The 20,166-nt window shown below is 52.5% G+C and overlaps 1 protein-coding gene across 4 annotated transcripts in view; it reads right to left on the bottom strand.

Moving 5' to 3' along the window:
- FLT4 (fms related receptor tyrosine kinase 4) overlaps positions 1-20,166 on the bottom strand; it is a 56,609-nt gene that overhangs the window by 4,232 nt on the left and 32,211 nt on the right. For 3 of the 4 annotated variants that reach the window (XM_035338549.1, XM_035338551.1, XM_035338552.1), the window contains 23 exons: positions 19,969-20,137; positions 19,135-19,252; positions 18,343-18,494; positions 17,408-17,570; positions 15,379-15,523; positions 12,782-12,890; positions 11,705-12,064; positions 11,370-11,516; positions 10,572-10,703; positions 10,168-10,274; positions 9,893-10,028; positions 8,982-9,086; positions 7,408-7,521; positions 7,099-7,187; positions 6,668-6,815; positions 6,005-6,099; positions 5,398-5,520; positions 4,953-5,064; positions 4,482-4,581; positions 3,943-4,048; positions 2,886-3,025; positions 2,093-2,213; positions 1,181-1,266 (listed from right to left, as the gene is read on the bottom strand). In XM_035338549.1, coding sequence (XP_035194440.1) covers positions 1,181-1,266; positions 2,093-2,213; positions 2,886-3,025; positions 3,943-4,048; positions 4,482-4,581; positions 4,953-5,064; positions 5,398-5,520; positions 6,005-6,099; positions 6,668-6,815; positions 7,099-7,187; positions 7,408-7,521; positions 8,982-9,086; positions 9,893-10,028; positions 10,168-10,274; positions 10,572-10,703; positions 11,370-11,516; positions 11,705-12,064; positions 12,782-12,890; positions 15,379-15,523; positions 17,408-17,570; positions 18,343-18,494; positions 19,135-19,252; positions 19,969-20,137 — 3,077 coding nt within the window. The remainder of the gene's footprint in view (positions 1-1,180; positions 1,267-2,092; positions 2,214-2,885; positions 3,026-3,942; positions 4,049-4,481; positions 4,582-4,952; positions 5,065-5,397; positions 5,521-6,004; positions 6,100-6,667; positions 6,816-7,098; positions 7,188-7,407; positions 7,522-8,981; positions 9,087-9,892; positions 10,029-10,167; positions 10,275-10,571; positions 10,704-11,369; positions 11,517-11,704; positions 12,065-12,781; positions 12,891-15,378; positions 15,524-17,407; positions 17,571-18,342; positions 18,495-19,134; positions 19,253-19,968; positions 20,138-20,166) is intronic. The other variant, XM_035338553.1, reaches the window with a different exon arrangement.

Raw genomic sequence — 20,166 nt, 5'->3', positions numbered from 1 at the left:
TCTGGGAAGCCCAGGGAAGGGTTGGGACCCCAACGAGCAGGGAGAGGCAGGAGACATCACCTCAATTGCTCCTAGACCTGGCAGGAGTAACAGAAGCTGATATAAACCAACAGCTAGGATGGGGGAAAAGAAACAAAGGAAGACAATGAAGAGGATATGGGAGGAAAGCAGCAACCACATCTCTGTGCCTGCCAACACCAGGTGACTGACAAGAGGTCACAAGAGCAAAGGCAGGGACACATTCAAGGGGAGGTTTAAGGGCAGCATTTGCTAGGGGATGGGCCCTCAGGAAGCCCATGGTGTAGGAGACAACAGGGAGGTGCCTTAGGGAAAAGAGGACAAGGACAAGAAGCAGGAGACAGTCTGATACAACAGCAGAGAGGCCACAGGACTATGGCTAAGGGCAAGGACAATGACCAGCCTGATCTGATGTTGGGAGGGAGAGGAGGAGAGGAAGAGGCTTGGGACTGGCCTTGTCTATACACGTGCTGACATGGCTCACTCAATAAAGTCACAGGTCTCATCTGTGACTGTATTGGTCTCAGCTGCTCTGGCACTGAGCAGAGATGAGCAGGACACGTTCTCACTCAGGCTCCAAGCGTGGGGCAAGGACATAACCACCCGTAACATCCTCAGCCCTGAGAGTGCCAGCTTGACCTGCCAGCCTCAGTACCAGCACGGTCCTAAGGCCTAGACCATCCCTGCCATGCCACATTGGGGCCCTGTAATACATGGGTCAGGGCTGAAGGAAGCTTGGCAGGGCCGGCGTGAACCCCAAGGAGGTGGCAGCCACCAGGTTTCTGTCCAGCCCACCTGCCACTGCTTGAACAAGCCCTGACACCAGAAAATGCCACTTAGCAATAAAGAGCCCTGATAACACTGTCATTCCACTGTGCCTCATCATCTTAGTGGACACATGCTCATGCCTTATGGAACATGTTTTGGTCTGTTGAATGGGCATCATTTATATTTTTAAAACCTAAGAAGCAGCAGGCAGGTCTGTTATTGGTGCACTTTGCCTCTTGTTAACGTGTGCATGGACTCCTCTGGCTCAGAGCCCACAGCTCTGCTGCTGCTGAGAGCCCCAAGAGACATACCCTACAGAGAGCTGCCAAGAGCTCCTTCTCGTCTCATTGCATTTGGCAGCAGGGAGATCTGAGTGGCTAGACTTAAGGAGTACCTGAATCCACCTTCTTTTCTGTGTCGGTTTTCTATCCTCTCAAATTCCTCAGATGCCAGAACCATCCCACTGTCTGTCTGATTGTCCTGGAAGGAAGCAACAGGAGTTATCAGTAACATCCCTGTCAACTGATCAAACTGGGAAGGGAGGAGGAATCATTCGGGAGATGAGATCATGTGCATCTGTGATGGGAAAAAGGAGTGGGGGCATTTTACTTCCAGAAAGACCACGGAGCATGCTGGTGATATTCTTAGGTGCCTTCTTAAAAGCCACACATTCTGTAGGATTTGTGTGGGCAATTCAGTGCTACTTTTTGGGAAAAAAAAAAAGAAAAAAAAAGGAAAGAAAAATGAAAGAAAAAAAAAAAAAGAGTGCTCCCTGCCTGGAAGATGTATTACCATGAAACCCATGAGAGGTGAGGTTTTTGTCTGAGATTAATGGTATGATTTAACTTTTGCCACCACAGGAGATGTAAGTACCAGACCAGTTCACAGAGGCCAGGAGGGCTCCTACTGCACACTGCTGTGTAAGTCAGGATAGGGGAGTCCAGGTTCAGGACAAGCACTCTGAATTTATCTAGTCATGGCTGGATTTCAGTCTGCTTAACCAGGATATGTTTATAGATTTAAGAAGGGTGAAGAGCAGGCTCTGAGATCCTTTGTAGCCCTTGCTTGCAGATCTAAACCTCCCTGTTTCACAGCCAGAGAATAGGATTTGTGCTATTGGAAAAGCCCTATATGCCAGGTGGAGAAATGAATGTGCATAGGGCTGGACAGACTGAACAGGAATGACGCAGACAGACTGACATTAGATAGAAGTGATTTTCCTTCCCTGATTTAAAAGCAATTGCGTAAGGAAACCAGCTGAATGTTTCTTTGCCCCTCTGCTCAACCCCACTCAGATGCTACTCACCGGGTGTGCCTTGTACATTGTGTGTGTCATGGGAAACTCTTCAAATGTCTTTATCCTGGATGGACACCTGATCTGATTTCCTCCCGTCAAACAACCAGGGAACGAGACGCAGTTGTAATATCTGCTGACAGAAGCACACAGTATTCAGTAAAACCAACAGAGCCAATGTCCTGAATAAACAGGAGCTGAATTCAACTTCCTCTCCCTGCAACCAAGGTATGCAGGGAGGTAAATGACCCAAATGGTGTGTTTTCGGAGGAGAGTATGGTCACCTTAGGTTTCTTGTCCCCCTCTTTCTACAGTAGGGAGCACCCAGACTTCCTGACTGCATCAGGCACTGATTACCTCTCCTCTCCACTCTGGATAAGCAGAGTAATGCCATATAGATCCCAGGTGTCAAACCATCACAGTTCCCTGAAGATATGAAGCCTAGGCCTAACTGTCAGTTTTAGTTAGGACTAGTTAGGATAAAGATCCTGCACTAACAGAAGGGCAGAGACTCAGCTGTCACCTTTCCTCATCTACCTGATGGGCTGGGATGCCTTTCGTGGGTGGGATGTGATGCTCTGTAGTTCGAAGCAAGAGGAGGAATGTCAGCCTCAGACATTGGGGACTCTTATTCCTCAGCAAAGGAAAGTGATTTTGTTTTCCTGAGCAAGATACTATGGCCTAAGTGCTTGGATCACACCTGATCAACCCAGATTTTTCCAACCTCTCACTACTCAAGCCTCCTTACAGCTCAGGTCACTGGCTGCCCGCTGGCCTCCCTCAGCCCTTTTCACAGGGGATTCACCTTGCTGCTAGGCTGTGGCAACGTATCCTCATGTCAAAGTCCTCTTCGTCTGAGTTGTGCTGGGCAGAGGAAGGCACCTGGCAGAAACCGTCATCTTCTGAGCTGTGAGAGTCATTCAGTGGGATGTAATCCTTCCCTTCCTGGGAGGAAGAACAGTGAGTGGCTTTACAAGAAGGGGAGGCCTTTCCTGCTAGAAAGGGCTCTACAAACACAAACTATCAGAGCTGGGGAAGAACATTCCTATTTTATGTCTTTTGTTTCTCTCAGACAAAATATCTGCCTGGAGATTTCTGTGCTCACTATGTTACGTGGTTGTGAGTGTTGCCGGTCCATGGAGGTGTGTGTGTGAGCAGGAAAACAACACAGTCCGGTGGCACCTACACTTCTCCAACCTACATGGACAAAGCACTGTGACTTAGTCATGCGTGTGCTGGGATCCAGTGCTGAAAGGCTAAAATCAGAGGGGCAGGATAGGTCAGTACTCATTTTTAAGCATTTAGCTTTCATCTTCAGATAACTTCTGATAACATCAAGAAAAAGTTAATAGCAGAGCTGCACATTCATTGCAGTTAAAAGTGCTGGTGAGTTACTGCATGGCAGTGATTAGTAATAGTTTCAGAGAATTGTGGATATCAGACTGCTGTAATGGAACAGTTGTTTAGTTCACATGGCCCTGACATTTAGATCTGAAGATAGAGTTTCAGAAACCTTGGTGAAGTCCCGGTTTTCATTATGCAGTCATGTGGGAGGCAGGAGTGCCAGGGCCTTGAGTCAGCTGAAAAATTTCAAATAATCATCTGGGGATTAGGATGGAAATGCTGGAATGACTGAGAGGGCATCCGCCCTGCAATGAGTGGGACTATTTTAGGATTCAGTGAGAAGGCTACTGCAGAAATACTGTCTCCAGTACCCCTTGGGGACAGACTTGTCTGATCCAGGAAACACTGTCTCATCCCTTGACCTATGCTAAGGCTTTGCATTGTCTGGGGCGTCAGAGGAGGGCACAGTGGGGGAGCTAGCAGTCTGGAGCTGTACAGGGACACAGAGAGATTTTCACCTGCTGGACGTTTTCCTGAAGAAGGTTCCCCAGAATCTCCACCAGGTCGGAGAAAGTTGGTCTCTCCTTGGGATCACCATGCCAGCAGCTCAGCATGATACGGTAACTGCCGAGAAGAAAGACTGGTTTTACACCACATAAATCCTCTCCTACCCAGCTCTGCAGCTCCTACCCATGCCTGCTGGCACAGTGTGTACTTGCAGTGTGAAGAAAAGCTTGTTACCCAGCACATTTTGTGCCATGGACCTACTGGAAGGGGGCTGCAATGGAGCTGGTTCATTTAATGTTGAATATAACTGTTATCTCAGACAGAGACAGTTTGGACACCTCAGATACCATCCAGAGCAGCAAAGCACATTGCCCGCTTACAAAACCATCCCTGTGTGAGTATGCAAGGGATTTGGTGTTCCTAGATAGCTCTGTCCTGCATTCAAACCCAGGAGAGGAGATGTTGGCTCAAACCCTGGCTGAAAAGTCTCTGCATCCCACAAAGGGGCCTGCTCTGCCCTATGCTGGGATCCATGAGGTATCTGACTCACATTTCTGCTGTGGCGTACTCTGGGGCTCTCATCCTGGTACCATCTTTGAGCCTCTGGCAGAACTCCTCGTTGATCTGGACTCCAGGGTACGGAGATGCTCCTAAAGGAGGTTTGAAGAGCAGTGAGAAGAGGGAACATGAAGTGTGGCATCAGGAAACAGTCCATGTCCTGGGACTGCCCTCCCTCCCAAAACACACGGGAGCTGTGGTCACTTCTCATGCACAGCCCACGTCTTTGGTGTGGCTTGAGACAGGCCCCTCTGCCTCAGCGGGGAGGAGGCTGCCTCCCATCACCCTGTTCACAGGTGGATATGACCTTCATATTTCTTTTGCTCACACTTATGTCTTTCCTGTCACTCCTCAGATGTGCTGCAGAGCACCAGGGCCTCCTGCACAGACTCACTCTCCAAGGTACCATGTGGGAGGGAAGTCTTGCCTCCCTCAGCAGCATGTGGCCCTCGTTAGTACTCACCTAGCGAGAAGATCTCCCAGAGGAGGACCCCAAAGGACCAGACGTCACTCTGGGTAGTGTAGACCTTGTCGAAGATGCTTTCTGGAGCCATCCACTTCAGGGGGAGGCGGGCCTGCAGAAGGGAGACAAGGGGCACAATTGCTTATTCAGGAACCAGAGCCAATAACCCTGATCCTCCTTCCATGGAAGAATATAGGCTTGGTTAGGCCAGAGGGAGGGAAGAAGACACTGAAGGAGTATAAGAGATAGAATAGTGCTGAGGGGTAGAAGGAAGGAGACGGAAGTCTGGTGGTGGTGGTGGACTGCACCTCCATCACTGGGCCAATGGTCCCTGGTCCCAGCCACACAAGCAGTTCCACTCCTCCCTTTTTATTTTTTCCTCAGTTTATTCTATCCCCAGAGTAGTTTATGAACACCTCAACAGAGGTATAGTAATAGCACTCACACTGCCCTTTCTGACGTAGTCGGGGTCCTTGTAGATGTCCCGGGCCAGGCCAAAGTCGCAGATCTTTACCACGTTGTTCTCTGACAGCAGGATATTGCGAGCTGCCAGGTCTCTGTGGATGCACTGAAGACACATGAAGAAGAAGGGGCAAGATCAGAGGTACAGGAACCACCATCATAAAGAGCAAAGCACTCCCCTTCCCTATCCTTCACTTGCTAGCCTGATGTGCAATGGGGGAATAGTGGAAACAGGGAGGAGCTCAAGACAAAAAATTTAAAAGGAGATAATTAAGGAGAGGATGAAATGCAAGAGGACTAAGTTCCCATCTCTGCATTGCGTGAGACTTCTTGAGGGGCACGAGGCAGATCACTGAATCTTTTTGTGTCACCTGTAAAGTGGCTGCAGGCAGTCCCCCTGGCTGCAGGGTTTTGTAGAGATAAATCACAAAACAAGTTCGCACTGCAATATTAGAGATTGGACACAGCCAGTCAAAGAGATTGGCTGTTCACAGGAGAGGCTCTGTGATTACACGGATGGACCACACCAGGCCTTTTCTAGTAAGGCATGCACAAAAGAAGAGAGGAGCAGGGGGAAATGGTGAACTCACCTTCCGGGATGCCAGGAACTCCATGCCACGCGCCACCTGGAAGCTGTAGCAGATCAGGTCTTCCATGGTCAAGGGACTTTGCCACAAATCATCCACTGCCCAGGAGTACAAGAAAATGGTTAGACAGTGAGTGGTCTCTTGCCTCTCTCTAGGACTGCAGGATACAACTGGCCCCTAGCTGAGATACAGCTATTCCTTGGTGCTAACTGGAGAAACTGGCTCCCATCTAGGATTTTCTGCCTAGGTGGCAGAAAGCACACCGCAGGGACCTGTTCAAGTGTGAGGAGAATGACTTCAACTTCCAGCACACTTCAGTAAAACAGAGCTGGGAGGAACAGGGGTGGAAGAGACTTTGAAGGTCAGCTCATCATTCCTGCCCTAGGTAGGACCCACTGAGGAAACCCTTAGATTCTTCTTTCTTTAGGCTAAAGAAAAAAATTGAAGTGACTTAATCCTCCCTTTAGGGTTTCTAAAGTCTATTCCAAGAGACAACAGATGAATACAATAGCCCTGTTCAGGGAATTGCCACACAATAGTGGAGTGATCAGCGCTGAGGCTGGGTCCCAGCTGCCCACTGCTGTGTTCTCCCCATTCCCAAGTTAGGCAAGTCTGGCATTTCCTTGGTGGACTAGATGAGGACCACTGCCAAGGCTGGGGTATTACCTTCCTGGATCGGCTGTGCTGTCTGGCTCTTGTGCATCAGAAAGCGGTTGAAGATGGCACTGTCACTAGTCCTGGAACGACTCCTCCTGTCTGCTCTCACTGCTTCCACAATGGACTGGACCTGAATACGCAGCCTGGGTGACTTCTCCTAGCAAGAAGACCAAAACAAAAAACTCAGCAAACAACACACACTGCAGTTCCTGCACCCACGAGCTACACATCCTGCTCTTAGATTGTAATTCTGGTCTGGAAGCACCTATTCCCCACTTCAGACAGAAATTTCTTCCCTGATGCTACCCATGAACCAACATCACTGTGTAAAGGTGCTAGACAGAGGGTGTCTTCGTCTCATTGTTGGGTTATGTTCCTGGCTGCATGTCTTCCTTCTCTAGCCATGGACCAAGTCCCTAGGGACAAAGGAGGTTACTTACCCTGTAAGGACTGAACCCTTCCCGCTTGGTCCGCAGGTAGTTGGACAGGTTGCCATACTTGCAGAACTCAACAATAACCATGAGTGGACCTGATGAGAAGAAACCAAGGGTCAGAGGAAGAGGCAAGGATTTGGAATAGTCAGAATTTGCCCCAGTTCACATTATTTGCAGTGCTGTTATGCTGTGGCACCAAGGCTAAGCACACATTACACACTGATAATGTCCCCACATGTCCCTGCAGTCACTCTCATGGCCAGCAAAAATGGCACAGGGGACGAGCACTGATCTCTGTTGCCCTGGGATACTTACCATTGGGTTTGGTACAGGCACCCAGCAAATTCACCACATTGAGGTGATTCCCGATGTGAATGAGGATCTTCAGCTCTGACATCAGTGCCTTGTGCTCACTTGCGGTAGCTCCCTCTGGAAACACACAAACCATGTCATGATGATGCCTCCTTGCAGCTTTTTCGTGCCTCCTCTTAGCACGGTGTTAATGTGAGTCTTGCTGGGGAGGTTGTGACCCCAAAGACTTTTGTTATTGCATGTTTCCAAATGAAATGGCAGAGCCTCCCAGGATCCCTGCTGTAATGCGCAGGGTTCATCCTGCAGGTGCAGGGACCCAAGTAAACACAACCTATGTCCAACAATTTTTTCCTTATGATAATTGTGCAGGAAAAAAAGATTACTCGAGGCTTACATACAGATGCACAAGTTTGAATCTTTGCCCTTTTAGCCTCCAAGCAGAGATAATGAGCTATAAAACTGTTTTAAGGAAAATTAGGAACAAAAAGACATTTGAGTCTTTTGATTGTGACTGAAGATAGGAGATGCCTCAGAAGATCTTTTTATAATTCCTCTCCAACAGCAAGCACAGCATTGTGCCCCTGCCAGCTCTCTGTACTGCATTTTCTCTCTGACTGCCTAATTTGCAAAAAATCTTGCTCTGTTATACTCTAAAGGTGTGTTCTCTGTTTTTGTGCACATTTTTCATACTTCTCTGCCTTCCCATACGCATTTTGCCTTACCTGGGAGTTTGCAAATTTAGTCTGAGAGAGAGAAGCATCCTCCTGTGCTGCAGCTGATGGGCCAGGTAAGAACCATGCCTCAAAGGACTGTAAAACAGCCTTGTATGGCCAGGCTTCCCTCTGCAATTGTGGATCACCTGTCCACCTGCAGTGGTAAGTGCTGCCGAGCCAAGCCATGGTTCAGTTTCTATGTACAGACCACTGCTGACTGGGAACTGTCTTGATATTCTGTTGGTTGCCAAATCACAGGATAACGTTCTGGATGCCTGTTTGAAAGTGCGGCTTAAAATCTCACTGGGGATTGACCAGGCTTTGAATGCAAAGCCAATTCAGCCCTCCTAAGCTCCAGAGCTGTAGCATGTTTTACCCAGCTCCGAACCTGGCCCATAAACATGAAATACGGGAACATTTAGAGGAAGGCAATTAGGAGCAACATTTTCTTTGGTGACCTGCCAGAGAGGGGCTCTGGATTCTTGTTCTTCCTTTGAGACAGATCCTACTCTTTGCCTTTGCAGACAGTTAAATTTCCTTGAAAGCTGAGTTCCCCAGGTTCCCGCTGTCTGCTCTACCTCTTGCCTCCCAGTGCAGCTGAGTGGGGCTAAAGCATTCACAAAGACCAAGAGGATCAAATGTGTAGAGGCCAAAAAGCCATAAATTAAAAGACTGGCTCCAGCTCCTCTCCCCTAGCTCAGTGCTGGCTCAGGCAGAAGCACCCAGGAGTGCTTAAGGGAGATAAGGCGTTTGTTAAGGCCCTGGAAAATGTTTTATGCAAAAGTCAGTCATTTACAAGGTAGAATGTCTCTGGCACCCTTTATATCCACAAGGACTTTATATTCTGCTTCGCTGTCCACATACCTTTCAGCATTTTGACTGCTACGGTCTCACAGCTGTTACTTTTATTGATTCCAAATGCTGATGCTTCCACCACCTTCCCAAATGCGCCATGACCCAGGACTTTACCTGTGGGCAAAGAGGGAGGCAGTGTGAAAGAAGGCAGGTGCAGCGCATGGAGAATGGGACGAAAAAACAAAAAACCCTACAGGAAACCATGGGATGAAGAAAGAAAAAGGGTTATAAAGGAAAAGGAAGGAGTGCAACATATGCCCTTTCCAGGTGGCTGCTTGCTTTGGTGGTGAGAATAAGAGAAAGGATGAGGGGAGGAACTGAGACAGAGCTGGCATGGACAAAGTGGAGGAAGGAAATGGCCCTGCAGAAGTGAGAGGCTGTTTGTTGCCCTCAAACAGGCCGTGTGGGAAAGGTAACTGTGACACCTTGCAGCAGAACAGCCAGGGCTAACGTCACTGCTCAGTGCATCAAAGGCAGTCTGCAGCCCTTTTAACCCTCCCAGACAGAGGAAAGAGACTGCAGGTGGGTGTCTCAGCACGAGGGGGATAACGGCTGCATTCCTGGTCCTGAACTCAGGTTACCTCCTGTGAACTGGGCTGTTGTGTCCTGATCGCCAGCTGGAGAATATAGGGGTGTGTTTTAAAGCATGCCCAGAGGTCTCATGGTCTCGGTGATGCCTGTGTGGGTATGCTGGGAGAGTCTGGGCTTACAGTTGGCTCAGACCTGCCCACAGTCAGACCCAAAGAGATTTTCCCAGGCACAAGTGGGCTTTAGGGACAGTACGGAGAAGATGGGAAGCCTGAGACAGAGAGGAGGCATTAAATACACAAAATTGTGTAAGAAACCTGGAGGGTGAGTTTGAAGGGCTGGTGGAAAGCCCTGGGTGCAGCATGCAGTGGTGGGGATGGGGCTCAGCTCACCTAGGCGCAAGCGGTCTCGTGGGAATTCCCACTTGCTGGAATCATAGGGAAGGTACTCGCACTGTTCCTCCAAGGGCACCTCGCCGGGGTCCATGATGATGGAGAGGTAGCCAGTCTTGATGTCTGCATGGGCAGGCTGTGGGGATCAGCCAACACAGCGGGTGAGGAGATGCCTCCTTTGCCTACCTCAACCTGCTTTCCCCTGGCAAAGGCCATTCCCTGTCCCTGTCTTTACTACAGCCCTTACATGCCCCGGGACAGAGACAACCACATACCCTTTTGATGTTACAGAAGATGAGGATAAGGAGGATCCAGAAGAAAACAGCGATGACCCCAGTCCCAATCAGGATGACAATCTCCACATTGGTCCTGTCATCAGAGCCTGTGGGACAGGAGTGAAATTGCAGATTGAGAGATGCCCATTCCCTGCCCCAGCTCGGATGTCCCATTCTTGAGGATGTGGAGAGACCAGGGAGGTGTTTCCCCTCATGCTAAGGCTGTCAGAGCAGGCTGACTTTGAGAAGGGCAGAGTGGCTTGACACTTCCCAAGCTAAACGTGCTCTGGACTACAGATGCTCTAAGGGGCTCTCACTGCCCCCCTGCTGCCTGGGATCCCTGGGAAGAGGCATGGGACCTGTCAGATGGTTTCATCCCCAAGGGGTGTTGTGGCTGCTGGTACCTTCTACGGAGACACTGGCTGAGGAGTTCACACAGCCCTTGGCGTTGCAGACGCTGCAGAGGTAGAGCCCAGCATCCTCCTCCCTCACCCTCTGAATGCTCAGCCTCTGGTTGAAGTCTGCCAGGTCGATCCCTGTAAGGCACGGAGGGTTATGGGGGTCACTCACAGGAAAGGGGGATTCGCATATTGCACTCATTCAGACTGAAAATAAAGCTTCTATTTTTTAGCTATTTTATTTTTGATGGCAGAATGAAATCGCGCCAGCTGGCAGAGGATCTCCTCTGGGGCTTTACAGAACTACCCTGGAGAGGCCTTCCTCAGGCAGTTTATGGAGGGAACAAAACCCCTACAGACACTGCTGGATGGCAACAGTGCTCAGGCCATCCAGATGGTGTGTCAAGCTCTGCTTCACCTCCAGGGCCTGTTCCTTTCCCTCTGCAATGTGCCTGGATACTTCCCATGTTCCTTCCATGGGTTATGTGTGGATCTCTGCCTTAGCAGAGATGCCCAGCACTGAGCTGAGGGTAAGAAGAAAAATGATGCATCTCTCTTTGCTCTCCACCTGAATGTACACGTGCACAGACAGTGCTGAGCCAGGCTCTAGGGCAAAGACTTAGACAGTGAGCATGCATCACTGGGCAGAAACCAGGGCAGAACATGATTAAAAACAGAGCTCAAACAATTCAGAGAACCAGGTGCCTTTGCCTAGGCACAGCAACACCCAGAACCCAGCAGCGCTGAGTTCTCTGGCCACCAGACACGAAGCCCTGCCTTAGATTCATCCCCACCTCACTGTACCTGACACTTCTTCCACCAGCTTCTCATCTTTGTACCAGCTGATGTCAGGAACGTGGTTGCCGTCCACCTTGCAGCGCATCTCTATGGAGTCGCTGACATTCACCCAAATGTCTGTCAGGTTCTGCTTGAGGCGGGGGATCTCCAGGGCTGGAGGAGCAGCACAAAGAGGAGGGGAAAATGGGAAACGGATTGATTAAAAGAATTTGTAGTAGGCTTTGTGTCTCTAACCCCTGCTTGCATGGCTTCTCCCAGGGATGGACTGGGAATCTGACTGCAGCAAGAGCACCAGCTCTTCTCCGTCACTCCCACCTGCCCCTCACCCTGCTGACCCTCACCCTGCACAGAGATGTACTTCTTGTGGCAGTGCTTCTCCCGCGTCTTGCGGTTCTGCACCTCACACACGTAGTCTCCCTCCTCGCCCAGGGAGATGTTGGGGATGGTGAGCAGCAAGGTCGCGTCGTTGGAGTCAGGCTGAAAGCGCAGCTCCCCTTGCATCTTGGTGGCATAGTGGTGGACGTTCTTGCAGTCCAGCACGAGGGGATTGCCCTCCTCATCGTGGAGCTTGGAGAGGTTCAGCCGATACCACTGCAGATTCTCATAGGTGTAGTTGTCTGCATTGCAGCTCAGCTGTAGGTCCTGTCCCTCTATGGGCTCTTCCGAGGGCTGGGATTCAATCTCGAACCCATCTGGAATAGCTTTTGGGAAGGAAATGAACATGTGGATGAGTTTTCTTGGCTCAACTACCAGACACACTGAATTTGTTTCCTTGGGCTCAGCTCTCTAAGACCCTGCTGTCCTCAGTGGTTGCAGGTATTCACCTGCCTCCACAAAGGCTGGTGGCTGCTGACAGCATGGGTACTGCCTACGAGGCTTCTCGGGTCTCTCTAAACAGGTCTGAAGATAAACCTCTGCCCACTGCTGTGCCCCTGCTGGGTTCCCTGTCCCCAGCAGGCACGAGCAGGCTCCTGCCAGCACAGGGTACTGCTGGCAGGAAGCTTATGTGGCCCCACATGGGCCAAGACCCCAGCCCATGCTGCTGGGCTCCAGCTCCTACAAACTTGGCTTTCTCCCACCACCAAAACCCTGTGGGGACCGTGCCAAGGGCTGGGGCCAGAAGGACCCTGCCTGGGAGTGGTTCTGGCAGTGCCACTAGAGGATGCTCTTGGACCAGGCACATCCGCTAAACGTAGCCACACAGGCTCATCTCCAGATCTGATTGTGTTATCTGCTGCCAGGGCTCCAAGCTTTTGCTACTTAGCAGAGATGTGGGGCACCCCTGCTTTCCTGCTGCCTTCCTGGTCACCGTGTAAGGTGCTACGTGTGAATGAGAGGATCTGGCATGTCTAGGGACCTGCCTATTCCAGGCAGAGAGCCCAGCTGACTCGTGTGGAGGGGACATCCACGGTACTCACTGGTCACGTAGAAGTAGATCAGCCGCTCGTCTCGACCCACTTTGTTAGAGGCGATACACTTGTACATGGCTGAGACGTTGGCCTCCTGGATGGCCAGTTTGCTGACTGTCTGGTGGGGGAAGAGAGCATCAGAAGAAGTCAGGAAGGATGAAGGGGAAGAGAAAAATAGGATCAGTGCTGCTCTCTGGCAGACAGCAAAACACACAACAAGCCTGGCCCCAGAGGGCAGCTGTACGTGGAAAAGGGTTATATAAAAATAGGCCTTTATTCAACACCACTTTGTGTATTTCAAGCCTCACATGCAGGCTATAGTGGTTTTATCCCTGATTTCTGCTCCTTTTCACAGAGCCCAGCCAGTGTGGATGCACCTCCACGGGAGCAGATTGCTTGCTAAACCCCTCTGGTCACCACAGGGACAGGCCTGTGCCCCGCACGGGAGACATGAACGTGAGGAGGGGATGGCTAAGCTCCTGCCAACCTTTCTAACAGTGGGGAGAAGGGGAAGAGACACAGAGACTCTGATTCCCTGAGCCCTCTGCAGTTAGTTAGGTGACTGCTCACAGAGTTCAGTGGGATTTACAGGTACTTACAGACCTGTTAGTGCTCCTTTTATCCACAAGTGGAAATCAGCCCTCTGGAAGAGTCCCAGCTCTCACCACTATCATCTTCTCCCTTTACATTCCAAGTGTGTATAGACACGTTCCTAAAAGCTTCCTCATCTGTCCTTCCAGCAAGACATGACTAAGGCTGGGCAAACAGCCTGGCTGCTGTCCTGGGAGCTTGGTCCCAGGAGAAGCTGCCTGCAAAGGAGCCAGGAAAGGCAGAGGGGGAGGAGGGTGGCTCTCCTCCTCCCAGCTCACACTGCACACCCGTGAGCTGCCAAGTGTGTTACAAGCACTCCCCTTAGAGGAGATCTGCAGTTTGAAGCACAGGTTTCTCCTCTCCCCCAGTTAAAGGACAAGGTAATTACATGCAAAGATCCCTCTATTCACTCAATGCACAACCATTACAGCTGAAGTGACCTTATTACTAGCACTTTTGTATGCTGTCTTTTCTCTTTTCCTGGGAATATTCAATAGAGCTGAAGTGACCCGACTGGTGGCACTTCTGAGTGCAGCCTTTCCTGCTTCTTGGAGATTTTTTGGGATACTGTTACATTTAAACCGGGTTTGTCTGCATTTGACATTAGCCTGCCATCCAGAGTGCATGGCCGTGCACTGCACGCGTGGTGGCTCATTCTGGCCTTTATGGGCAGAATAAGAAACAGAGGAAGATGGTAAAAGAAGACAGTCCGAATGGAGGAGGAGAGGGAGAGGATGCAGATCTGGGGATATAGTGGAAGAGCTCTCCTCTCCTGGAGCCCTTGCACGTCCCTGGGCTGCACAACCTGAGTGGGATCTGCAGGGCAGTTAGCACCTAACAGACAGGGAATGAGGACACCGCTGCGGAACAGGAGGAAGAGGGAAAAAAAAAAAAAAAAAAAGCAAAAATGAATTCGGGAAACAGCAAAAGATCTAGAGAGACAGAAGAACCAAGATGAAAGTCACATCGGGAGGGGGACACAAGGTCATCTCACCCAGGAGCTCCCAGCACCCCTGCTCCCTTCCCCAGGGGACGCTGATCGCTGCCTTTCCCTTTGGCTGCTCTGGGAGGAGCAGCGTCTGCCCCTGCCACCCTTTTGGCAGAGTGACGAACTCCCGGCCAGGCCGGGGAACGGGAAGTGCCTTTGGAGGTGTGTAGGAAAACAGGAAGTGACTTTCGGAAACGGGGGCCCATTTGTTTGTTCTGCATCCCTCTGTGAGCAGCCGGTGCCCGACACCAGCAGGAACAGGAACCCTGCCGCAGTGCAGGGCACAGACCTGACACTTGCGGCTACCAGAGAGACAGAAAGAAACAGGCAACAAGCACTGTCCAGCTGTTTGCAGGTCACACACTGTGACAAGGGAGAGATATTCCTTCCAGAGAGGAAAAGGTGTGATGGAGAAGTGGGTTCTGCAGGGCACACATGTCCTCTCCCTCACAAACCTGCAGCGGGTGGACACCAGCATCTCCAAACCACCCGCACCCCACGAGGAAGGGCACAGCTAGATGAAATGCCCTGCCACACACACGGATGTTCCTGAGGCTAGAGATTTCCTGGTCAGCGTGTGGCTCCTGCTCTCCCTTCCCAGTTACACAGGCTGCTCTTTGGGTCTGGCTCTCCCAAACCAACTCAAGCAGGAGGACTCAGAAAATGCCCCCGGGAGCCCCCCCAGCCTCACCCCCATGCCCTCCCCAGCTGGATGCCCCGAGTTCAGCAGGGATCGGTTTGATCTCTCCTGTGCAGTCAGCCCCAGTGGGAGCCTCTCTGGACGCAGGGAGATTTCTCAAAGACGACAGCTCTCCCTCGCCCTGGGGCTGCCTGGTACCGCAGAGCCCCAGAGCCGGGGATGGCTGCTGCTGGTTTACTTTAGAAGCAGAGGTGTGAAGCACTCCCCAGATCCATCTCTGCCAGGTTCATTTCCAGGCTACTTTCGCTGGCTGATAGCGATGGACGCCACCAAGGCTGCCTGACTCCCGCTCCCTGCTCTAGGATGGGCCCCGGGCTGTGGCCTCACCTTGTTCCGTCCCTCCACGAACTCCACCCAGGTGTCGATGCTCTCGATGGGGTTTACTGCATCCTGCTGCGACACATCTTTCCAGTCCTTGCACTCGGGCATCCGGTCTCGCTGGTGGCGTCTTGCTGCCCGGTGCCTGCTATTGCTAATCCAGCAGCCGGGGAGGAACAGGAGAAAGAGAAGAAAAACAGAGAGAAGGTCAGCTGGGAAGAAGGCAACAAAAAGAGCTTTGTGTCTGAGAACCAATGTTCCTATTCTCTGGCTGCAAAATTTCCTGGGTCTCTTAATTACGTGGTCCTAATGTGTGTTATAGGAGTGCTGTGCAGTCACTAGTGAGGCAAACTTTATCTACAGATACGAAAACTGAAGCAGAGACCAGATACTGGTGTCCCAGGCAGTGTCTTCACCCTCGGGCCTGTGGTTTCAAAATTCACTGCTAAGGATGGAGATAGGAAGGAGAGAAAACTGTTTGTGTGTGCCTGGGGCAGTTCCTGATGCCGCTTTGCTCAACAGTGAGACTTAAGGCCTGGCTGGGACTGTGAGGCAGGGATGTCACGGCCTGGCTGGATGCTGGCCTGGAGAGCCGAGCGTGCAGCACCTCAGAGTGCACCTGCTACCGCTGATCCCACAAAAGCTGGGAGGGAAACATCCCAAGGAGAGATGCTGCTGGCATCTTCTGGGGACATGGTGACACCTCTTTGGGGCTGAGGTAGGCGAGCAGGGAAAAGAGCCCAAATCTGTCAAAGAACCAAGATGCTGCAGCTTGTAGGGTACTTCTGCTTCAGGTGGAGCAGGGAGATGGAAGGGTCTGCCCAAAATCCAGGGAGGGAGGTGAGGAGGGAAAGGGCTTGCAGTGGCAGAGAGGCAGGGGGGGAGTTGAACACCCAGGAGCAGGGGCAAGGGCGCATTGCTGGCAGTGCCGGCAGAGTGCTCAGCGGGGCGAGCACACCGGTGAGTTGTGTAAACAACAGGAAGCCAGAAAGAAGCCTCCTGCATCCTCTGGAGCTAAGCTAGGCAGAAACACGGCGGCCTTGGGAGACACTGCTCATAATTCATGGGCCCCTCTGTTTCCTGACAGGGCCATGGTGCGCTCGCATGCAATGGGGAGCACTCTGGTGTCCCTGGCTCGACAACAGCCTGCACAGGGCTACAGGACCCGGCTTCCTCCAGGCAACCTGATGTCCTCTGCCCTGACTGCTCTGGCTACAACTCTCCGGCATCCCTTTTCCCTCTTTCTGCAAGGCCACAGCTAAAAAATACCACTGCAGCCCTGCCTCGTGCTGCCCCCGCTTCCTGGGGAATAGGCAGCGGGCACGCACCCTTCCTGCCTAGCCATCGGTGCTGCCGGCACCACCACCCTCCGGGCAAGCTGCCTGGCAGCTGGCAGAGCTGGCAGTTCTGGATTCTGCACTCTTACAGCAGAATTCCCCTGGATTCTTCAGCAGCTCTGCCCCCCTGCCCCCCAGACCTTTGGCTTCCACCACCCAGCAGAAGGTGAAGGACCAAAAAACCAACAGGGATCTCAGCGCAGGAATGGGGCAAGCTCCAGCTGCTGTCTCAGGGTCTCACCAAGGGGCTGTGACCATTACTCCTACAATCTGCCTCAGTTTCCCCATTCACACAGCCCTTTACAGACAGCCTGAGGGGGCTACAATCTTTGTCACCAGTCAGTGGGTGTTACTGCAGGTGCTGTGAGGTGTGGCTGGGCCATGGACATCCCCTGCCGGACACAAATGGCTGAGAGGGCAGGGGGAGCTGCGGAAACACTTGGTGCCTGGGACCAGACAGGCTGGGCAGAAGTCCCACGGGCAGCACAGAAAGCATCTCCGGCATGTCCATTCCACCTCTCTATGGGGCAAGAGGGTGTATGGCACTCTGAGCCATCAGCTGCTGCTATCCTCCTCTTGCCACATCATGGCTGGAAGGACAATACTGAGATGGGGTCTGGGACGCAGCCAGGGTCACAGGGAGCCCATAACTGGTGCTGGTGGCCTGGCAGGATGAGGGTGCTGGGAGAAATGGCACTTACAGGCTGCGTCGAGAGAACATCCGACAGGGCATCCATGGCCTCCACTGCCACTGGATCACCTCCGGTGCTGGGATGCCATAGACCGTGCAGGTGAGGGCCTGGGGGCTCCTCCGGGAGTAGATGCTCGGGGAAGAGGCTTCCTTCTCATGGATGCGTGGAGGCACTGCAAGCAGAGTGACACAATGAGGGGCCCCGGGCTCAGCTGCTGCATCCCCAGGCCGGGCACAGCCCTCCCCAGGCCTATCTATAGAGAGACCAGGAACTAAAGGACCGTGGCTCTCAGGGCAGCTCCCGAGGAGCTCAGACCTGTAAGGCAGAGTGGGTTATACTTAGGCAGATTCAAATGATGGCATTTCTCCTTCCTCTGCGGGGCGTGACTGTCTGGATACTGCAGCACTCCCAGTGCTGCCTAGCTGCCCCCAGCACAAGGTCACAGAGACTGCTGGAGACAAATCCTCAGGCAGCAGTGCCCTTCTACTGCTTCTTTTGCTGGCCCCTGATTCCTGCACGACAGCAACCAGTTTCCACCAGAGGAAAGCTCCCAAGGAGTCATGGGACACCCAGGGAAACTGTTCCAGCTGCAGGCTCCATGTGTGTTGCAGCTGCCCTGCTCTCAAGTCCCCATCAGTTAGGATCACCTTCAGCAGCAGCCCCAGCTGCAGTTGTAAACATGCCCTGAGCAAGGACATACCCTGCCCAGAGCAATGCAGCCAGGAACAAAACTGCAGTGTCCTGATTCCCACTCCTGTGCTGCATCACCTAGGCCACAAGGAAGCAGCCCTGCTGTAAACAGAGCATCCCTCAGGAACTGGCACAAGGAGATGATGTAGGTAACAACTGCTTTAGGAAAGCTGCAGGGATTTGGTCTCAGAGCACCTGAAGGGCCAGGGCCATGGGCTCAGAGCTCTCCCCCTGGCCCAGGCCCCCTCCCTTACCATTGACGATTAACTGGAGGCTGATGCGCTTCTCCAGCCCTGCCAGCCTGTTCCTCAGAACCAGCGTGTATGTCCCAGCGTGCTGCTCCGACACATCCTTGATCTGCATTGAAGATTGAGATTGCTTGGGAATTAGCTTCCCGTCCTTGTACCTGCGGGGAGGCAGAGAGAAAATGCAGCCACGGAGAGGAAGTGTCCCACCGGCAGCCAGGCAGGGGCTTGCTGGTCCCCACGAAAGCACAGTCCTCTCTGGAGGGTCCCCTGGGCATTCCTTGGACCTGAGTTACGGGTCTGCACATTGTCCTTTGTTGATGTATGTGAGGTCAGCAATGTTGTGACTCAGCCTCAAGCAGGGCTTGGGTGCAAAGCTCCCAGCTAGCTCTGGAGGAAGCGCAGCGTGATGCAGGACACAACCTGTCTCTCTCTTGCTCCTCTGTGCAGCTGTGATTCCTGCTGCAGGGGCATGAGGGGGCAGCTCCTGTGGGAGCTCCACTTGGCCTCTCCAGACAGCACAGAGCTGCCAAGCCAGGCCAATACCTTTGCTGCTTCTCCCCCATACCTCACATCCTCACCCCTCAAGCTGTGCTGCTGAGAGCCAGGGCAAGCAAGCCATGGGGAAATACCCCAGAAACATGGGCAGCCCCTCCATGGGTGGAAAAAGGTGACATTTGGGACAACCTTGGCCTCAGAGAGACCTAGCAATGAAGCCAGGCTAGGCTTTCCTCCTGGGCAGGGGGAAGGAGAAGAGAAGAGGAGAGGAGAAGGTGTGTTGGGCCAAGAAAGGTGCGTTACCACTGGAAGTCTGGTGGGGGGTAAGCCACAACTTTCACTGGCAGCTTCACAGCTTCGTCTCCTGCAGTGGCTTCTATCACCGGGCCCTTCCTCCATTCCACGTTGATGAAGGGCTTTTCTGCAAGAGAAGAGGTGAGTATGGAGGAGGAGGCACAAAGAGTCAGGCTGTCACCAAGCTGTGTGCTTCCCACAGGATCAAACAGCAAGGACCAAGGCCAGCTGGGGCACTGCAGCAGAACAGGCAGACCTGACTTTTGCTGCTGTGATGATGAAGTCAAAATAACTGAAATCTGCTATAGTTCCCTCCTCCCCATTGCTGTTCCCAGCAGAGCCCCTGCTTCTGGAGCAGAAGGGGACAGAGGGATGGGTGCCAGGCAGGGCCACCAGCACAACGCTGCAGCTCCAGCAGCTGACGAGCTGCCTCTGCCTCTCTGCTGGAAGCCATCAGGGCTGCAGGGAGGCTGGGCTGACCCCAACATTTCCACTGCCAGGAGCAGGCTGCCCAGTGCTGATGGTGCCTTGTGTGCCTGGAGGTGACACACAGTCTGTGTGCCATGCCTTCCCACTGTCATTTGGGCCAATTTGGTGATTGCATTCCTCTCTCTACCATGACTGGGGCATCTTGCTGAGTGTGCGTGCTCCCAGTATGGTGCTAGAGCGCAGGAGGGCTGAGGAACTGGGAGAAAGCTGGGTCTCACTAAAGCAGAATGGGATGGAAACGCAGGAGCCCCACTACTAAGCACTGGGCCAAGCCCTTCCTAAGAGATCTGGGGATTACTCTGCCTGTGGCTTGGCTCTGGCCATGGTTCTGCGAGGGAGCAGAAGGCACCTTACCGTGCACAATGACATCGGTGCTCTCCTCCAGCATCTGGGCGCCGTTGGTGGCAGTGCACGTGTACTTGCCCAGGTCCTGCTGGCTGACATTGTGGAGGGTCAGGATACTGGAGAGCTCTGTGTGCGTCTGCAGGGACCGGCGCTCCGGCTCTATCACTGCTCGCTGTGTCTGGAGGGAGATTGAAGAGAACAGGGTGT

Source organism: Oxyura jamaicensis, chromosome 13 (assembly GCF_011077185.1).
Source record: "Oxyura jamaicensis isolate SHBP4307 breed ruddy duck chromosome 13, BPBGC_Ojam_1.0, whole genome shotgun sequence".
NCBI classification, from domain to species: Eukaryota; Metazoa; Chordata; class Aves; order Anseriformes; family Anatidae; genus Oxyura; species Oxyura jamaicensis.
Note: the sequence above shows the minus strand (reverse complement) of the source record. Positions and strands in the feature narration are given on the sequence as shown.